We start from the raw sequence: 20691 nt of genomic DNA on the forward strand, positions 1-20691 counted from the left end.
TGATGTGGACTGGATGAGGGGTGCAGGGGATGATTCATGGGTGCAGGGGGGACGAAGGGTGGCTGGGGAGGGCAGAGGACATGTGGGGGTTACAGGGGGGATGTCAGGGAGCAGGATGGGGGTCTCAGAGGAGGATGTAGGGATGCTGGGGGGATGCAGGCTGGATGGTGGGTGCAGGGGGGATATGGGGGTGCAAGAGGATGCAGGCCAGAAGAGGGATGCAGGGGGATGCAGGGGGTGATGCGGGCTGGATGGGGAATGCAGGGGGGAGATACAGGGTGAGCAGGGGGTGTAAAGGGAGTTTTGGGGATGCAAGAGGGATGCTGGCCGGTCGGGGACCGCGGGGGACATGTGGAGGATGCAGGGGGGGATGTAAAGGCGCAGGATGGGGGTTGCAGAGGAGGATGTAGGGATGCGGGAGGGATGCGGGGGGATGCGGAGGGGATGCGGGGCGGACGCGGGGGGTCCGCAGGCCGGCCGGCGGGCGCTGTGGAGCCGGGTTGAGGGGGGGGGGGTCTCGGTGCCCCAGCGGCGGCGGAAGCGCTGAGTCAGGCGGAGATGGGAGGGGGGCTCGGGGGGTCACGCACCTTCGTCCTCTCCCATAGGCTCGTCCCTCCAGGTGCAGCACAGCAGCATCAACCTCATGCAGCCGCGCTGCCCGGCGCCGCGCCGGGCCCTGCCGCTCCCGCGCCCCTGTCCCTCTGTCCCTGCCCGTGTCCCCCTGTCCCGGTCGGGCCCCCCCGGCCCTGCTGCGGCTCCGCGGGCGGGACCGCGGCGGGAGCACCGCGCCGGCGCGGCCGAGAGGGGCGGGGCCTGGGCGCGGGGGGCGGGGCCACGGGGGCAATGGGCGGGGCCTGAGGGACGCGGGCCGGGCCGGGCCCGGGGCGTGGTTTGGGCGTGGTCGGAGGGGGCGTGGTCGCGGTTGGGGCGTGGACAGGTTGGACGGGCGTGGTCAGGAGTGTGGGCGGGGCTCACGGGCGCGGGTTGGGGGCAGGGGGTGTCCGAGGGGTCGGGGACCTGCGGGCCGTCACTGTGGGCAGGGCAGGGGTGTCCCCACCCACCGCTGGCCATCATGGATGTCCCCGCTCGCCATAGTGTCCCCAGTTACCCTGGTCCACCCATCCCTGGCCAGCACGAGTGTCCCCAAATACCCCGGGCCAGTCCCGTGGGCAGGGTATGGGTGTCCCCCCACCCACCCCTGGCCATCATGGGTGTCCGCACCCGCTGTGGTGTCCCCAACTATCTCCAGCCAGGGTACAGGCGTCCCCACCCACCCCTGGCCATCAGAGGCGTCCCCATATGCCATGGTGTCCCCGACTACCCCCAGTCAGCTCCATGGGGAGGGCACGGGTGTCCTCACCCATCCCTGGCCATCATGAGTGTCCCCAACTACCCCAGGCCACCCCCCTGGGCAAGGCACAGGTGTCCCACCTGCCATGGTGTCCCCAGTTACCCTGGGACAGGGTAAAGGTGTTCCCCTCACCCATCCCTGATCAATACAGGTGTCCCCACACGCCCTGGCTGTCACTGTGATCAGGGCACGGGTGTCCCCATCTACCCTGGGCTGTCACTGTGGGGTGTGACACAGGTGTCCCTCTCATTCGCCGTGTTGTCACCATGGGACAGGGCATGGACGTCCCCCTACGCCCCCAGGCCACCACCATGGGGCAGGGCACAGACCTCATGCTGTGTCCGTGGGTTGGCACCGCGGGGCAAGGCATGGATGTCCCTTTTATTCCATGTATTGTCACCCTGGGATAGTGCCTGGGTGTATTTGCCATGCCCTGGGCTGGCACCATGGCCATCCCTTTTGGTCCTCAGGCTGTGATCCTAGGGAAGGCAGGGGCCTCCTCCTGAGTTCCCAGACACCCTGAGTCCTCCTGAGTTCTCTGAGCATCCTCCTTGTCCCCCAGGCCGTTGCCCTAAGACAAGGCATAAGTGTTCCCCTCACCCCCAGGACAGGGCATGGACCTCCCCCTGGGTCCCTGGGGGACCTATCACCGTGGGATAGGCCACGGCCACCCCAACCATCCCCGGGCTGGCGCTGTGCGACAGGGCAGGGGCAGCCCCGGGGTGCCCAGGCTGTCCCCTCACCTCGTGGCCCAGAGCTGTGACAATACAGTGCCACGCCAAGGACCCAGCGTGTCCCCAAGCTTGTGCAGAGCCACGCGCTGGATTCCTCCATCATTGCCACCACCCCGGGGAGGGGGACACGGACACAGGACAGAGCCAGAATCCTTTAAAAACTTGTCCTTTATTAGTCTGTCAGAAGCGAGTCCCTCTGTATAAGGGCGTCCCACCCAGTTATAGCAAAGTGAGCAACACGAAGGGACCGAGCCCCTCCTGCCCGCGCCCCCCCCAGACCGGGGGGATCGCGGGGACCGACGGGGCCATCCCTCCCCGTGCAGCCCCCGCCGCCGGCATCCCCTTCCCTCCCTCCCTTCCTCCAATGTGGGGTACCCCTCATCCTGCCCCCCCCCCCCCGGGGGGGTCAGCTCTGGGGCTGGGGAGGGGTGCGACACCCCGAGCCCCCCCCAAAATCCCGCAGAGAGCGATAGCACCAAGGGGGACGGCTGCTCCCCGCAGTTTATTCCGCGCTCCCTGCCGGGACCGAGGGGCTGGGGGGCGACGGATGGTGCCGGAGGTGCGGGATCCCTCCTGGGAACGCGGGGCCGGGGACGGCCCCGGGATGGACGGGGGGTTTTTGGGGAAGGGGGGGGCGTCTCAGCTTTGCTCGGGATTTACATTCTGGACCATGCAGTAGCACCAAAGTTCATGAGGTCAGCGGTGACGGCCGCGGTTACTTCCGCCTCCTCCCGCAGTACTTCCCTGCTGCGCAGCCCACGCCGCCTGCCATGGGGGGGGATGCACGGGGTGAGCCCCCCCTGCACCCCCAGACCCCTGGGGGGGTGTGGGAGAAGGGCAGGGGGTGCAGGAGCCGGTCCCAGCACCAGCGCTCACCTCTAAAGCCCAGGGCACCGAGGGCTCCTCCGTAGGTCTTAGGGGGCTTCCCTGCAGGGGAAGGGGGGAGCTGGGTCAGCGGGACCCCCCGCGGCTGCGGGGTGCAGGGGGGATGCGCACCCCCCCCCAAAAAACCGCCCCTCGCGGGGGGGATGGACACTCACCAGCAAATCCCAGCGGGGCGCCGACCCCACCTGGAAGGAGAGTGAAGCCCTCAGCACCCACTGGGCACCCACATCGCCCTGCCCTGCACCCCCCAGTTGAGCCCCCCCGGCTCAGCAGAGCCCCCGGGGTCTCTCCCCAGGCCGTGGCCGTGTCCCTGTGCTCCGTGGGCTTTGCGTATCCCCGGGAGCCGGGCAGGCACCGGGATGTGCCCGCGGTGTGTGCTGGGGGTGGTACCTGGAAATATCGGTGACACGCCGAAGCCGGGAACTCCAACCCCTGGGGAAAAAGCGACAGCCAGTGACAGCCAGTGACAGCAGTGCCACCCCAGCCTGGGCTGGGGACACCCTGGCTAGGTTCTCAGTCCCTGTCCCTGTCCCTGCCATGGCACCCATGTGGCTTCCCAGTGCTCAGCAGGGAGTGGCAGCAGGGTGAGGACAGCAAGTGGAGACAAGTGTGATGTGGTGGGGGACATGCTCCCACCAGAGCCTCAAACCACAGCACTCACCTAGACCAGCACCAAAACCTGCAATGGGAGAGCCCCAGTGAGGGTGGGGAGCATGGGATGGGGACAGGGATGGGGACAGGGACTGGAGTCACCCCTCCAGCCCCTCTGGCTGCTCCTTACCCGCCTTGGGAGGTTTCCCAGCAGCTCCTGGATATAAGAGTCCTGTATCAGAGAGGGGCAGCAGCACAGCCCCTACCCCAACTTCGCTGCCCCCAGGGCTGCAGCCAGACCCTTCTACAGGCCCAGAGGGTCCCCAGGAGGGACCTGCAGCTCCACATGTGGGGGACGTGGTATGGGACCATCCCCTGTTCCCATGGCACAGACACCACCGATGTTATGGCCCTCAGTCCCTGCTCAGCAGTGGCATTCCCTTTGGATCACATCCTGGGAGCAGGGCAGGTGGCAGGCACAGGATGGGGCACAGGGTGACAGTGTGGGGTGGGACAAAAGTGACCCTGTACCTCCTTCATCCCATAGACCCCTTTCCTTTTGGGCACTCTGCTGGCACACAGCTGCCACTCCCTGCAGCCCAGCCCTGGGAGCCCCAGTGCCAGGGCCAGCATCACTCACCAACGCCAAGCCCGGGGACTCCGAGGCCACCAACTCCAAGGCCACCTGTGATGGGGAAGCATCAGTGAGGACAGGCAGTGTCTGATCCGCTCCTTGTCCAGCCCCAAGTGTGCCCATCCTCTCTTGGGCAGCCCTGCTCTCTCCATTCCCAGGGGGAGCGTCCCTCTGTCCATATCCCTCTGGGGGAGCATCCCTCCACCTGCATCCCTCTGGGAAAGCATCCTGCTGCCCACATCCCTCTGGAGGAACATCCCTCTGCCTGCACATCCCCACTGCTTAGGCTTGGCCCCTGCCAGCACTTACCTGGGAGGCCACCGACTCCTGGCACTCCAACTCCAGGCACACCTGCCAGAAAGGGAACATTAAGGCCTGTCCCCCTGTAACCTGGTACCCCCAGCTCAGAGCACTCCCAGTCAGGTGACCCTGGCACCCATCCTGGGTGTCCCCAGCACCTGTGACACACACAGGAGAAAAACGTCCCCAGCGTGTCTAAGGTGGGGGGACAGGTGGCACTTTGCACTCATGGGTGACAGCACACCACCTCCCACGCCTGGGCCACCAGGGCACAAGGGGACATGCAGGGGACACAAAGTCAGCACCCCGATGGCCACATGAGGAGGAGGCCTGGGGACAGTCAGAGATGGACCCGGGGCAGGGTGGCAGAGATACTTACCGAATTTGGGAGGTTTAGCACCTACTTGGGGGATGCCTGCCAAGTGAAGGAGGACACCACTAGTTAGCACGGTCACCCCTGCACCCCCTCCCACGTGCCACCATCTCCCCTCCCGCCTGCATCCCCCTTTGCCACCCCTCTGCCTGGCTCGGTGGCTTTCAGCGTTCCCAGCCACCGCTGCCCCCAAGCAGGGCCCCAGGCAGGGTGTGACAAAGCACATACCTGCCCCAGGGAGGACACCAGCTCCAGGTACTCCCACACCTGGCACCAACCCGGGCACGCCAACACCGGGCACGCCAACACCGGGCACGCCAACACCGGGCACGCCAACACCGGGCACCGCGCCGGGCACACCAACACCGGGCACCCCTCCGACCCCGGCTCCTGCGGAGAGAGGGTGAGGCAGCACGGGGTGATCCCTGTGTGATCCCCATTCTTGCATGGGGTGATGTGCCTGGCACAGGGTGCCCACCCCCACCGCTCCCCAGCGTCCCCTGCCCCAGTGTGTGCCAGAGCAGGTGCCCCCAGGTGTGAGTGATGGGTTTCTCTGGCCAACTCACCGAATTTCGCTGCCTTTGCTGCTGCTTTCGCTGCTGCGCCCGGAACTCCAACCCCTGCATGGAGACAGCAGGAGGGTCTCAGCACCCCTGGAGGGTCCCCTCAGCAAACCTGGGCAGAGCCTTGTCTGCAACCCCCCAGGGGGAACCATGAGTTGATGGAGACCACCGAGGTTCTCCTCACGCCTGTCCTGCACCAGGACTGTCCCTGCACCAGCCAGGCTGCCACCAGGAACCACCTCCCTCCTCCTCACCTGGGACGCCTCCAACACCAGGGACCAGGCCACCCACACCGGGAACAAGGCCACCTACACCAGGAACAAGGCCACCTACACCGGGAACAAGGCCACCTACACCAGGAACTGCTCCTGTAAGGAGAGAGGGAATTGGGGGATTGGGGCTTTGGCTCAGGGAGAGAAGGAGTGGGAGAAGCCAGCTGAGAAGGCAGGCTGGGGTGAGCAGTTAGAGGGTGGATGGATGAATGGACTGATAGTGAAATGGATATGTAGATGTATGGATGGATGCTGAGATGGATGGATGGATGGATGGTGAGTGGCTGAATGGATAGTGAGCTTGCTGGATGGAGAGTGAGATTGATGAATGGACGGATGGTGAGATGGATGAATGGTTGAACGGATGGTGACATGGATGGATGGTTGAGATGGATGAATGTGGAGTGGTTGAATGCATGGTGAGATGCCTGGGTGGATGGTTGGAGGTGTGGATGGATGTACAGGGAAGGGAACAGATGGATACTGAGGTGGGTGGTGGTGGGTAGAAGACAGTGTGGATGGACTGATGTATGACGTGTTTGGATGGTGAACCTTGGACCCTCCATCCAGACCAGCTCTCTGGAGAGCAGCCCTGACTCAGCCAGAACCTCATCCCACCCACAGCCCTGGGGAGAGCTCATCCCTCACCACGACCCACAGGGCTGGACCTCTGCCCCAGCCAGGGTGGGGGGCAGCAGGAGACAGGACAGGTGGGACAACCCTGCAGAGATCCCAGCTTACCAAACTTGGCTGCTTTGGCGGCTGCTTTGGCGGCTGCAGGACCAACTCCTGGGGGAGAGGGGAGGAGAGGGGCAGCAATGGGGCCACGGTGGCCACACCGGCACCCCCAGCCAGCACTGCTGGGGACACCCGAGTGTCCCAGGGCACCACCTCACCTGGAATGCCAACCCCAGGCACCAGACCGGGTACGCCCACACCAGGAACACCAACTCCGGGCACACCGACTCCAGGAACACCGACACCAGGAACGCCGACGCCGGGAACGCCGACGCCGGGAACGCGTCCTGCTCCCACAAAAAGGTCCCGGGATGTGGCCGAGCAGGCAGGCTCCGCAGCAGGAGTCCCACTGACCTCCCCACCATCCAGAGCACCAGGGTGCCTTCTGCTTCACCCACGGGCAAACATCCCTCCTGTCCCCCAGGGAAGGGCTGGTGGGGACTCACCGATTGCTGCGGCTTTCGCTGCCGCCTTCGCCGCGGCCGCTGCGGCTGCCGGGCCACCAACTGCGGGGACACGAGGGACAGTGAGGGCACAGGCAATGCCAGCGGCACCCCACCAGCTGGGGACAGCCCAGCTGCTCACCTCCGACACCAGGCACCACACCAGGAACTCCAGGCACGACGGGCACGCCTGGGACACCAGGAACACCAGGAACACCAGGGACACCAGGGACACCGGGAACACCGGGAACACCGGGAACGCCAGCGATGCCAGGAACGCCAGCTCCTGCAGGCAACAAGGGGGGAGAAGTTAGATCTTGTTGCAGCAACAGTTGAAAAGGTGAGACCTCATCATGGCTCTGCTCTTGTCATCGTCCTGTGGTGAACAGAACATCCCATGGCCTTGTCCAGAACAGACCAAGCGGTGCAAGGGAAGGATCAGTTCTCTGCCTGTGGGATGCACTTGGTGATTCCCACCAGGTTTTTGGAAGGTGGTGGGTAACCCTGGGTAGAGGTCCCCCTGCCAGAGATCTCTGTCCAAATAACAGCTAAGCTGAGCCCTTGGGCACCAGATCCTGCGTCAGGTCTGTTGCCAGAAAACATCCCAAGAACAAGTGCAAAGACGTGAGTTGGGTCTCCCTGTTCCCTCGTACGTACCGATCTTAGCTGCCTTTGCTGCTGCTGCTGCCGACGGCACCCCTGGGGACAAGGAGAGAGGGACCCTCAGCCACCAGGGCCCCGCAGAGCCGGGGGGTGGGGACAGGGCTCCTGGGAACAGTCACCTGCCACCCCGGGGACAGCTCCGACACCGGGCACCAATCCGGGGACACCAACTCCGGGCACAACGCCTGGGACAGCACCGACCCCAACACCCGGAACGCCAATGCCGGGAACACCAACACCAGGAACACCAACACCAGGAACACCAGCTCCTGCAGGGAACAAGAGGGGAGCAGTCAGAGCTCATTGTAGCAACAGGTGAAAGGTGGGACCTTGTCATGGCTCTGCTCTTATCCCCCTGCCATGGTGAGCAGAGCATCTCACGACCACAGCAGTGCCAGGGAGGGATTGGTCCCCTGTCTTGCTAGACCCAGTTGGATGCACTTGCTGGATTCCACCAGGGTTTTGGAACGTGGGCAGGAGTCCTTCTGACAGGGATCTCTGCCCACCCTGGTAGTGAGGCTGAGCCCTTGGGCACCAGATTGTCTTTCAGGGTAGCTGCTGGAAAGCAACTTTGGTACAAACCCCAAGAATTCAGACTAAGTGCAAAGACGTGAGTTGGGTCTCCCTGTTCCCTCGTACGTACCGATCTTAGCTGCCTTTGCTGCTGCTGCTGCCGACGGCACCCCTGGGGACAAGGAGAGAGAGACCCTCAGCCACCAGGGCCCCACAGAGATGGGGGGTGGGGACAGAGCTCCTGGGAACAGTCACCTGCCACCCCGGGGACAGCTCCGACACCGGGCACCAAGCCAGGGACAGCTCCAACTCCGGGCACAAGGCCTGGGACGCCGCCAACTCCAACGCCGGGAACACCAACACCAGGAACACCAGCTCCTGCATGGAACAAGAGGGGAGCAGTCAGAGTTCATTGCAGCAACAGTTGAAAGGTCCAGGGATCTCTGCCCAAACGTCAACCAGGCTTAGCCCTTGGACACCAGATCCCGTGTCAGGATTCTGTGTCTGCTGCTGGGAAAATGGAATTGATACAAAACTCATGATTTCAGATCAAGTCTAAAGACATGAGTTGGGGTCTCATGGTTCCTTTCCAGAGACCCTCCTGAACAAGGGGAAGGTCATGTCCCAGGGATGAAGCCAAGCCCGGATGGCGCAGCTGGGAGCTGGGCTGAGCACATCCCACCCTCCCTCAAGAATGATCCCCAGGGGACACCCTGTGTGTGACGGGTGCAGAGGGTGCTCAGGGCTCCCAGGGGCCGCGGGGGCTCCGCACAGTACGTACCAAACTTAGCTGCCTTTGCTGCTGCTGCTGCCGACGGCACCCCTGGGGACAAGGAGAGAGGGACCCTCAGCCACCAGGGCCTCACAGAGCCAGGGGGTGGGGACAGGGCTCCTGGGAACAGTCACCTGCCACCCCGGGGACAGCTCCGACACCGGGCACCAATCCGGGGACACCAACTCCGGGCACGACGCCTGGGACAGCACCGACCCCAACACCCGGAACACCAACGCCGGGAACACCAACACCAGGAACACCAACACCAGGAACACCAACACCAGGAACACCAGCTCCTACAGGGAGCAAGAGGGGAGCAGTCAGAGCTCATTGCAGCAACAGGTGAAAGGTGGGACCTTGTCATGGCTCTGCTCTTGTCATCATGCCGTGGTGAGCAGAACATTGCACTGCCTCATCCAGGAGAGACAACAGTGGGGCAAGGGAGGGATGGGTCCTCTGTCTTGTAAGACCCAGCTGGATGCACTTCCTGAATCCCATTGTGGTTTTGGAAGGTAGTGGGTGACCCTGGGTAGGGGTCCCTCTGCCAGGGATCTCTGCCCACCCTGGCAGTGAGGCTGAGCCCTTGGGCACCTGATCTGGTCTCAGGTCTGCTGCTGGAAAGCAACTTTGGTACAAACCCCAAGAATTCAGACCAAGTGCAAAGACATAAGTTGGGTCTCCCTGTTCCCTCGTACGTACCGATCTTAGCTGCCTTTGCTGCTGCTGCTGCCGACGGCACCCCTGGGGACAAGGAGAGAGGGACCCTCAGCCACCAGGGCCCCGCAGAGCCGGGGGGTGGGGACAGGGCTCCTGGGAACAGTCACCTGCCACCCCGGGGACAGCTCCGACACCGGGCACCAAGCCAGGGACACCAACTCCGGGCACGACGCCTGGGACAGCACCGACCCCAACACCCGGAACGCCAACGCCGGGAACACCAACACCAGGAACACCAACACCAGGAACACCAGCTCCTGCAGGGAACAAGAGGGGAGCAGTCAGAGCTCATTGTAGCAACAGGTGAAAGGTGGGACCTTGTCTTGGCTCTGCTCTCATCCTCTTGCCGTAATGAGCAGAGCATCCACTGGTCAGACTGAAGAGCTGCCCAGGGCACTGAGAGCCCTGACCCAGGGCCACAGGGACAAGCATCAGGTCACTTCTAGAAGGACTCATTTTGAGAGGTGCCCTCATGGGCACGGGCACCACAGCATGGAGCATACTCTGCCACTCTGCACACTCCGAATCCCATCCTTCCCTGAGTATTTGGTGGGACATTTTTACTACAAAATATGTAGGAGAAATGGAAGAAATGAGCATCAGTGGTTTAGTCCTCAAAGGAGAGCTGCCATCAAGCATGGCTCCACTTGAAAATTCCCAGGGCTCAGCAGTGACAATGGAGAAGAAGGTCCTGGGACCTGTCCAGGTAACCATTGGCTCTGCCTTTTGGAGCAGCACATGGACCCCCAAGCCTGTGTGGAGCCTCAGGGCCAATTCTGCCTCCTCCCTGTGCCTGAGCTCCCGGCCTCCCTCCTGCTTGGCCATGTCCCTCATCCCCACTGGAACTCCATGGGCTGGTTATGCCTGCTGGGCAAGACCCAGTGGGATACACTTGCCGGATGCCACCAGGTTGTTGGAAGGCACTGGGTGACCCTGGGCAGGGGTTCCCCTGCCAGGGATCTCTGCCCACCCTGGCAGTGAGGCTGAGCCCTTGGGCACCAGATCCTGTGTCAGGTCTGTTGCCAGAAAACAACTTTGGAGGAAAACCCAAGAACAAGTGCAAAGACATAAGTTGGGTCTCCCTGTTCCCTCGTACGTACCGATCTTAGCTGCCTTTGCTGCTGCTGCTGCCGACGGCACCCCTGGGGACAAGGAGAGAGGGACCCTCAGCCACCAGGGCCCCGCAGAGCCGGGGGGTGGGGACAGGGCTCCTGGGAACAGTCACCTGCCACCCCGGGGACAGCTCCGACACCGGGCACCAATCCAGGGACACCAACTCCGGGCACGACGCCTGGGACAGCACCGACCCCAACACCCGGAATGCCAACGCCGGGAACACCAACACCAGGAACACCAACACCAGGAACACCAGCTCCTACAGGGAGCAAGAGGGGAGCAGTCAGAGCTCATTGTAGCAACAGGTGAAAGGTGGGACCTTGTCATGGCTCTGCTCTTATCCTCCTGCCATGGTGAGCAGAGCATCTCAGGCCTTGTCCAGGAGAGCACAGCAGTGCCAGGGAGGGATCGGTCCCCTGACTATTCCAGTAATCCCTGGGAAGTCACCACAACAGAGGACCACAATGATCCTCATCATCACAGGAGGCTCAAGGTGATCCTCCTCATGGGGACATCAAGCCTTGCAGCCAAACAGGTCATGGAGGAGAATTGGCTGGTGGTCCCCAGGAGCTCTGTGGAAGGGCTGAGTGCCCAGGCACTGGTCAGACTGGGGACCTGCCCAGGGCACTGACAGCCATGACCCAGTGGCCACAGGGACAAGCATCAGATCCCTTCTGGAAGGGCTGAGGGTTGTCCTCATGGTCCCCTGCTCGGCAGGGCCCTGGCACCCCAGTGCAGAGCACCCACTGCCAAGTTTCTCTCTGAATCCCCTCCTGCCCTGGGCATGTGGTGAGATTTTTTTTTTTTCCAGAAGATGTGGAGGAAAAATGGAAGAAATAGGTATCAGTGGTTTAACCCTCAAAGGAGAGCTGCCATCAAGCATGACTTTTCCTGGGCATTCCCACAGTGATGATGGAGAAGGTCCTGGGACCTGTCCAGGTAACCATTGGCTCTGCCTTTTGGAGCAGCCCATGGACCCCCAAGCCTGTGTGGAGCCTCAGGGCCAATTCTGCCTCCTCCCTGTGCCTGAGCTCCCAGCCTCCCTCCCACTTGGCCATGTCCCTCATCCCCACTGGAACTCCATGGGCTGGTTATGCCTGCTGGGCAAGACCCAGTGGGATGCACTTGCTGGATCCCACCATGTCTTTGGAAGGTGTTGGGTGACCCTGGGCAGGGGTCCCTCTGTCAGGGATCTCTGCCCACCCTGGCAGTGAGGCTGAGCCCTTGGGCACCAGATCCTGTGTCTGCTGCTGAAAAACTGGATTTGGCAGAAAGCCCAAGAATTCAGACCAAGTGCAAAGACGTGAGTTGGGTCTCATCATTCCTTTCCACGAAGCAGCCTCCAGAGACCCTGGAGAGGGAGAAGGTCCCACCCTGGGGATGAAGCCAAGCCCGGATGGCGCAGCTGGGAGATGGGCTGAGCACATCCCACCCTCCCTCAGGAGTGATCCCCAGGGGACACCCTGTGTGTGAGGGGTGCAGAGGGTGCTCAGGGCTCCCAGGGGCCGCGGGGGCTCCGCACAGCACGTACCAAACTTAGCTGCCTTTGCTGCTGCTGCTGCCGACGGCACCCCTGGGGACAAGGAGAGAGGGACCCTCAGCCACCAGGGCCTCACAGAGCCGGGGGGTGGGGACAGGGCTCCTGGGAACAGTCACCTGCCACCCCGGGGACTCCAACGCCGGGCACCAGTCCTGGGACAGCTCCAACGCCAGGGACCAAGCCAGGGACACCAACACCACCAACTCCAGGCACTGCCCCTGGAGCTGGAGGGAAGCAGAGCAGTCAAACTCCCCCAAAACACCCCTCTCTGCCACTGGGCTGTCCCAGGGTCACAGGAGACTCCAGGGTACCTGGCTTTGTGGTGGGCTCCCCCTCCTCACAAAGCAGCTGCTCAGGGAACCCGAGTGCACCCAGGACTGCAATTCCCAGCTCCCTATACCCAGTTCAGGGGTCTGGAGTCCACCTGGCCACACAGGACCCCCAGGGCTGGGGTTGTAAATCCCAGCTGTGCCCACGGCTGGCACGTTTTCCCTGGATGCTCCAATGAGTGGCTTGCTACTCATTTTTCTCCCTCAAAACAGCCAAGGAGGAAACAGAGAGGAGGAGATTTGCGTCACCAGGAGCATCCCTCCACTAAGGAATGACAGTTCAGTACAGACACCGTGTCCCTCGACACCCTGCTGGCACCTGGCACAGCAAAACCCTGTCTCTTATGGAGGAACTACGTGTGAGGGGGATGCGCTGCCCCGTGTGAGGGGGATGCGCTGCCCCGTGTGAGGGGGATGCGCTGCCCCATGCCAGGCTGCTGCATCACGAGGGGTTGGTCAGCCCTTCATCACTGCCCAAAAAGCTGCAGGAGCCAGGATAGAGAACTGGGACAGCACCCCAGGAGGTGGGACAGGGGCTGCTGGGGCAGGTGGTGGAGCCACACAGCCCTGATATCAGTGCAAGGCTTCTCCATGTCCTGAGACGTGTCCGAGGTGCCGGGAACTCACCAAGGGCTCCTGCCTTCGCCGCCGCCTTCGCTGCTGCCGCCGCCGCTGCTGCTCCTCCAACTGTGGGATATCAGAGAGTCAGGGGGGTGGGACAAGGGGAGGTGACCCCCCTGAGCCCCAGGACCAAGCCCTGTCACCCCCTCACCTCCAACTCCTGGCACACCGGGTACCAAGCCGCCGACTCCTGGGATGCCGCCAACCCCGGGCAGGACACCAGCTCCTGCCACAGGGGAGAAGAAGGTGGTCAGCCCAGCGATGCAGGGACACGACCAACGTGCCCCCAGCCTGGCAGGGAGGGCCCAGCTGCCCCACTGGGGACACGTGTGGTGGATGTGCCGTGCAGGGCCACTCACCGTATTTCGCTGCTGCCTTTGCTGCGGCCGCCTGAGCTCCGACTCCTTGGGAAGGACATGGGCAACCACTGAGGTGCCGAGACCGTCCCCACCTCGGCTCCCCCACCCCACAGGGACCCTGGGGACCGGGCACTCCTGCCAGCATCTGTCCCCTTCACCTTTGGGACGTGATGCACACTCCAGGCTCTCCCTGGGGGTCACCAGACAGCCGGGAAGTGCCCAACACCCCAAAGGGACAGGGTGCCCGGTCCCCCTGCCCTGCCCGTGCCAGTCCCACACCCTGGGGCTGCGGGGTCAGAGTGTACCTGTCCCGGTGGGATACCCTGCCTTCCCTGCAAGGCCTGCTCCTGGCCCACCGGGCCTGAGGCCTGCAACCACAAACACAACGGCACAGCCACGTCAGGCACCGGCCCGAGGACGGAGGTGGAAGGAGCAGCTCCCTGGCCCAAAGGGTCTCCTCCCCCTGGCACAGAAGGATGCCCAGAGCCAGCTCCTCCGCAGCCGAGATGCCACTTCAAACATCCCTGCCTGGAGCTGGCGGTGGCTCAGGATGTGTCCTACGGATCAACGGCTCCCAGCCCCATGGCATGGGGTACTGGGAGGGTTGAGTGTCTCCCAGCCAGGCCCACAGCCATCATGGGCAAGGCACGAGGTCCCCAGGGGACCACCTGGGAGAGGGATGCCCCTCACGCCGCCCCGAGGGTCGCGGTGGCAGCCGGTGGAGCCACAAGGAGCTACGACCGTGGGGTGAGGGCTACGGGCACTCCCTGTGGGGCAGCTTACCATTGGTGTAGGGCAATCCATAGCCACCTGGAGAGGAGAGAAGGTGGGGGGTTAGCACCTGGCTGCCCGTGGCTGTGCTCCTGCCCCTCTCTGCCAGCCGGCTGTGCGTCGGGATAGTAAATCCTCCAGGATACAAATCTCCATGGTGGAGCCAGGCCAGGAGATACTGTTCTCCCTCACCTCGGAAGCAGTGGCTCCAAGGAGAGCTGCCCACTCCCAGCCCTGTGCCGAGGGCTGTGGCGCCTGAAGCTGGTTTTGCGGGAGCCTCCCGTGACCCCGCTCCGGCGGGGGGTCCCCCGGGAGCCCCGCGGCAAGAGCTGTACCCAGCTGGCTGCGCCACAGCCAGCTCCAGAGGAAAGGTTTTAATTGGAATCAGGACTTGGGAGCCTCCACTGAAACGTGACCTCGTTAGGAGGTCGGCATGAAGGGACAGGGAAGGATTACGAGCGGGAACATCATGGCCAGGGAAGCGTCTCCTTGTGAAAGAGCCGGATCCCAGCGCTCGGAACGGCGCGGGGATGCCCCACACTCGTCGGGAACTGTGCCCTTGGGAGCAGCATCCGGCTCCCATCACTGCTGGCAGCGGCCTGAGGGGAGGTGATGGGCTGCCACATTCCTGATGGGAACACCAGGCAGGGTGGAGGATGTCTCACACCCCAAGCCCTCCTGCTGAGGGGGCAGGACGGGATTGCTCATGGCCCAACATCTCCCTGAGAGCAGGACACCATCCCCTCCCACAGCCAGCATGTGGGGACCAGATTTCCCTGCACCCTGCCAGGCTGTCCCGTGGTGTCCCACACCAGCACAGTGCTGCTGGAAGGCAGTGGCTTTTCCAGGCTGTGGCAGCCGTGAGCTGTGCCGGGTGTCCCCCACATTGAGGACCCCTCGCTCGCTCTCCCCAAAGCTGTGAAAGGGTCTGGCACTGGGGTGACACTCTTGGAGGTAACTCCAAGGACCAAGAGTCCTGGTCCTTGGATCTCCAAGGATTTTGCCGGGTCCAAGTCCAGCACCTCCCCACCCCGAGCTGAATGGGAGAGCAGCTCCTGCCCTGGAGCTGTGCCCACAGGGATGTCACCAGAACTGCCAGGGGGCTCAGGCCAATGGGCACAGTGGGTGGCATGGGAAGGGCTCTGCAGAGACTTATGTCACTCAAGCACATCTGGACACTGGGGTCCCTACGGCATCAATGGGACCCTGATCTCAGCCATATCTTCCGGCTGAGCCCCCAGCGAGGGGGTGACCCCAGGGCCACCTCCTGAGCAGGGACAGCACAGAAGCAGATCATCCAAAAAGGTGACTTCCCACTGACAATGTAGTTTGCTCTGTCCCCTCATCCCCTGTCAACCCAGACCTACTGCAATGGGGACAGTGCAGGGGACACCCTCATGTGTGGCAGCCCCCAGATCCATTTGCGGCATCAAAACAAGAGCCTCTACAGCCAGCCTGGCCTGTTCCTGCACTGCCAGCCCCAAATCCTCAGAGGTGACAAACTGACACCCCCCAACACCCCAGGAACAACCTGAGTGTCAGGCGAAAGCACAGCTAGAGACACCCCTAAAATCGGCACCCCCAACACCCCAGGAAGGTCCGGGGTGCCGGGTGAAACCGCAGCTGGGGACAGCCCCGCTGTCTTGCCCCCATGGGGCTCCTTGCCCATGGGGTGGGCGTCCTCCCGTGATATATTTGGTGATGGCTCCCCCGGAGGTGGGTCAGCTGGGCTGTGGGCCACCGTGGGACAGAGCCAGGCACGGCTGGCAGCTTGTCCTGCGCACCGGGCACCCCATGAAAGGCGGTTTGGGGCCGGGAGCCCAGACGGGATCCGGCGGCGGGGCCCTAACGAGCGTGACTGTGCTCGGCGGAGGAAACCGGGGCGGGCCAAGTATTCCCGCTGCCGTCTGTGGTGACGGGCCCTGTCGGGGGGAAGCCGGCGGAGCTGCCGGGGCTGGCGCCCGTGCCGGGCTGGGATGTGCTTCCCGAGGGTGGGATGTTCTTCCCGAGGGTGGGCTCCCCTTGCCCAGGCTCTCCTGCCTGCAGCAACTTGGTGAGTGGGGAAAGCAGCACCCCAGGGATGGGGGTCCCTGCCCGGATCTGGCTGATCTGCTCCTCGGGGATGCACTTGGAGCTGGCAGCACGGCCCCCGGAGGGCACAGCACGTGCCACTGTCCCTCTGTGGGTAGAGCTGACACAGGGCAGGGGGATGGAGGCCCCCGGATCAGCCCTGCCTGGGAAGGGGGTACCAAGCTGCACCAGACTTCCCTGGGCTCGGGCTGAGCCTCGTCGGGGTGGGCAGTGGGGAGGGAGACCTGCCTGGAGCTCCTTGGCACAGCTCCTTGAGCCAGGATGCCTGGCCCAGGTGAATGCCTGGCACAACCCCAGGAGGCACAGTGAGCAGACAACCCCTGTGCCTCCTGCCAGGAGGAGCTGGCAGGGACATCCCGGAGTGGCCTGGCCCAAAGCACGTCCCCAGAACACGACCTGTCCTACCTTACAACAGCTGGAGAGAGGCACAGCATCGTCCACATGGACCAGGGGCAAGACCAGAGGCATCGCCCCAGCAGCTGCCCATGGGGCAGCCACAGGCAGGGCTGCCCAGGGGCCCATCTGCCCAGAGCCTTGAGCTCTGTCCTGCTGTCCCAGAGCCAGCACCAGCATTGCCAGGTCCAGGGGACCCGTGGGCACAGCCCCAGGGAACGGCGGGTCCTTCTCCTGACACTGCCGGGGATCCTCCACCCGCAGCCCCGTTGGCTGTGGCAGCAGCTTACCTGGGAGCTTAGGAGCTTTGATGGGATACCCCAGAGGGACACCGGGCTGTGGACCTCCAAAACCTCCCAGTCCTGCAAAGCCAACAGCACACTCTCACCTGGAGCCCACGTCACGACCGCCACCAGTCCTTGGGAGAGGGGAGCGCCCCAGGGCACCCCGGGAGAGGAGAGTGGGTGTCCTAGGAAGCCCTGAGGTATCTTCTGGTGTGGGGAGACCATGGCTGTGATGGACAGGCTTGGGAAGGAAGAGAAGGACAGGCAAGAGAGACAGGACACTCACCAGGGATTCCTCCAAAGGCCCCAACTCCTAAAACGAAACACAAGGACACCTGTGTGAGCCCCGGGGCTGGGTCTGGAGGCCCAAATCAGCCTGAGTGGGTTCAGCTGGAGGTTGGCTTTGCTCACCCGTGTGCCCTGGAGGGCTGTGATCCCAAAGGATGGGCCGGAGCCAGCTCCAGTGGGATGGGGGGGCAGAGTTGGAGCCAACCATGAACCCACCCTGGTGTTCCCAGTGGATTGAGGGACTTACCTGGAGCTTTTGGCTTGACTCCAGCTCCAGTGGGTACTCCGGGCAGCACCCCTACTCCAGGGAAGCGAATGCCTGCAGGAGAGAGCTGAGGGTGAGCTGGGGCATCATGATGTTCCTGGCACCCAAGACCACCACACCACACACTCCCAAATCCTTGCCACCCACCTCTGGCTCAGACCTAACTGTGGGACAGGGCACCCTCATCCTCGAGGGCTTGCCAGGACCACTCTGTGCCAGCCTGCCTGCACCCCCAGCTGCCAGGGAAGGGTTTGCTGCAGCCCTGGAGGTGCCTGGGGCTTGGGGAGTCTGGAGGGAACATGGCACTCAGGAGTGGGTCCCACTAGTGACAGCAAAGCCCAGCCAAGCTCGGGCAGTGCTCTCTGCCCGGGAGATGCACAGTGGCCTCAGGACTCTTCAGGGAGCAGGGGGTGGTCCTGCCTGCTGGACCCCAACCCTCCCAGGGCAGCAGACAGTGTTTTGGCCTGGCGGTGTTTGCATTGGGTTTTTGAGTTTCGAGTTTCTCTTTCGTTTGGTTTTGGTTTGGTTTTTTTTTTTTCTTCCCCTTTTACAAATGTCTTTCATTATAACTCGTGCGTTTTCAGACATGGAAAAGACATTCCTGACCAGCAACACACTTCTTCTCCGGACAGTGTCGAAACATCTTGTTTTCACAAGTTTTCCTCCCCCAAATTACTCTGCACTGAGGAATTCCTCTCTCTCTGCCACCTCCTCCCCCTTCTTCCCACGCCAGCCCTGCCGTGACCGTGCCAGCTCCTCTCCCGGTGCCGGTGCCGCCTGCTCCCGCTGAGCTTGGCACGAGACCCCCGGAGACGCCGGGTCCCCCCTGCCGTTGGCACGGTGGAAATGTCACCGTGACCTCAGCAGAAGGGTTTGGAAGCTGCAGGGAGCAGCGCGGGGCAGACAGGAAGGCAGGCAGGGGCAGGGCAGGGCGCTCTGCCCACTTGGGGTGCTGGCACTGGGAGGGGGGACCCCTTGGAGTTTGGGGTGCTGGTGGCAGGGTAGGGATCCTTGTGGAGGTTGGGATGCTGCTGGTGGGGTCGGGAATCCCTTCAGAAGTTGGGGTGCTGCTGGTGGGATGGGGATCCCCTCAGAGGTCAGGGTGCTGCTGACAGGGTGGGGACCCCCTCGGAGGTTGGGGTGATGCTGGCAGGATGAGAATCCCCTTGGAGGTATGGGGATCCCGTCAGAGGTTGGGGTGCTGACGACAGGATGGGGACCCCCTCAGAGTTTGAGGTGTTTCTGGCAGGGTGGGCACCTCTCAGAGGTTGGGGTGCTGCTGGTGGGATGGGGACCCCCCACTCACCTGCTCCGGGGAGCACGCCGCCTGGAAAAGCTCCAGGAATCCCAGCACCTGCCAGGCAAGAGAAATCCAGGGATGAGGGCCCGGGTGCAGTGGTTTCCCGCCCTGGCCCCTGGCTTTGGGGCCGTGCACCTACCTGGTATTTTAGGGGGTTTCCCTGCCGCGCCAACCCCGGGCTGCACCGCGCCCGGTACCACAGCACCTGCAGGCAGCAGAGACCCCTGAGCCCGGGCACCGGCTCCTGCCCACCCCGGCGGGCACGGCGACAGGTCTGCCCCAGGCTTGGCTATGCTGGGGACGAGGGGTGTTTCCTACCTGTGGAGACCCCGAGGCCGCCAGGACCACCAGGACCCGCTGAGCTGCGGGTGGCCGGAACAGTGCCAAAGAAGGGACAAGGTCAGGATGGCTCTTGGGGGGGCGAAGGGGACACCTTGAGGCAGTACCAGGGTGTACTGGGCACGGGGACCAGGCAGCTCGGTGCCCTCTGCTCCTGAGGGCTCAGGTTTGGCCGGTTCCCCTGTGCCTGGGTCCCTCCAAACTGGTGGGGGATCCCAGTGGGAGCAGCACCTGCTGCTTGCAGCCCCCCGAGCTGGGGAGCTCCAGGGGGAAATCTTTCCTAACCCAGACTCCCAGGGGACACCAGGAGTCCCCGGGGGCTGCAGGAGCCCCAGTGTGGCCGTGGCCTTACCCAGACCCCCCGGCACTCACCAGCTTTTGCAGCAGCCTTGAGAGCCGCGGCCCCGGCGGCCCCCGGGAAGGCCCCCCCAGGGAAGGCAGCTCCTGGGAAGAGACCTGCAGCACCTGTGGGGAGAACCACCGGCATGAGCATCCCCAAAAAGCAGCTGCCAGGAGGGTGTCCTGCGCTCCGTGGTGGGTGCAGAGCTGCGGGGGCAGCGCGGCGGTGCCAGGGCTGGCGTTAGGCTGGGCGAGGCGCTGGTTAGCGGGCACTGCCCTGACCTGCATCCCCCAAATTCCTGCTCCCATCTGCATCCCACCCATCGCAAACATCACCCTGCAGTGGGTGCTGCCACCCCTGCAGCCCTGGGTGGGCTGGCTGACCCCGTGCAGGCACTGTCCCTCTGCTGCAGCCCCCAGATTGCTCCTCGCCTGTGGGGTCACCCCGCCGTGGTTGATGCCGTGGTGTTGGGGGACCACAGGGCTGCCTGCTGGTGGCTGTAGTCAGGGATGCCCAGGCAGGGTATGGGGAGCTACAGAGATGGGGACAAGGGCCGTGCTGTCCCCAGGGCAGGTCTCTGGGGACATTGGTGCTCTGTGCTCACCTGGCTGCAGGCCAAGTGGGCCGAGTCCCCCAAGTCCTGCGACCCCTGGAAAGAAAAGCGGGTGGGCAGCCCAGAGGAGCAGAGGAGTCCCTGCTGCACCATCGCCATGGGATGGGAGCACACCCGGGGGACGGGCACAGCGACGGGCGACAAACGCCCTCGGCAGCAGCCGAGTCCTCCATCCCGTCCACTTCTGCCTCAGCCACCCCCCACCCCGCCGGGCCACGAGGGGACGGAACCAAAATGTTTATGGCTGAGGAATGAGCCCCTGGGTCTCCGGCCAGCGCTGCCTTCCAACATCTGGGGCTCATCAGCCCTCCTTCCCTCCAGGCGCAAATTCCAGTGCCGCTGGCTCGGGGCGCGGACACCGCTCCGGCTGAGCCCTCGCGGCCGCCCCGCGTTTGGTTTTAATTACGCCGAAATAAAGGGCCTTGTTTTTCTTTCCACGAGCTGAAATCTGAGTAAACGGAGGTTGCCGGCCCCCGCCTCGGGCTGGCGC

The 20691-nt window shown here is 63.6% G+C and overlaps 1 protein-coding gene across 1 annotated transcript; it reads right to left on the reverse strand.

Annotated features, from left to right (window-relative positions):
* Positions 1-2235: 2235 nt before the first annotated feature.
* On the reverse strand, positions 2236-20374 carry ELN (elastin). The gene is made up of 36 exons (XM_032707852.1): positions 20314-20374; positions 19621-19713; positions 19049-19114; positions 18916-18963; positions 17592-17663; positions 17343-17369; positions 17063-17134; positions 14301-14327; positions 13823-13885; positions 13518-13562; positions 13310-13384; positions 13165-13224; positions 12325-12432; positions 12200-12241; positions 9660-9809; positions 9535-9576; positions 8967-9131; positions 8842-8883; positions 7667-7816; positions 7542-7583; positions 7027-7170; positions 6888-6947; positions 6600-6728; positions 6445-6492; positions 5686-5799; positions 5435-5488; positions 5097-5258; positions 4875-4910; positions 4505-4546; positions 4202-4246; positions 3752-3778; positions 3632-3649; positions 3361-3402; positions 3126-3155; positions 2962-3012; positions 2236-2850 (listed from the first exon to the last, which is right to left on the reverse strand). The coding sequence occupies exons 1-36, from the start codon at positions 20372-20374 to the stop codon at positions 2801-2803; spliced, it is 2502 nt and encodes an 833-aa protein (XP_032563743.1). The 3' UTR covers positions 2236-2800.
* Between the last annotated feature and the right edge of the window lie 317 nt (positions 20375-20691).

Source organism: Chiroxiphia lanceolata, chromosome 20 (genome assembly GCF_009829145.1).
Source record: "Chiroxiphia lanceolata isolate bChiLan1 chromosome 20, bChiLan1.pri, whole genome shotgun sequence".
Taxonomy (NCBI): Eukaryota; Metazoa; Chordata; class Aves; order Passeriformes; family Pipridae; genus Chiroxiphia; species Chiroxiphia lanceolata.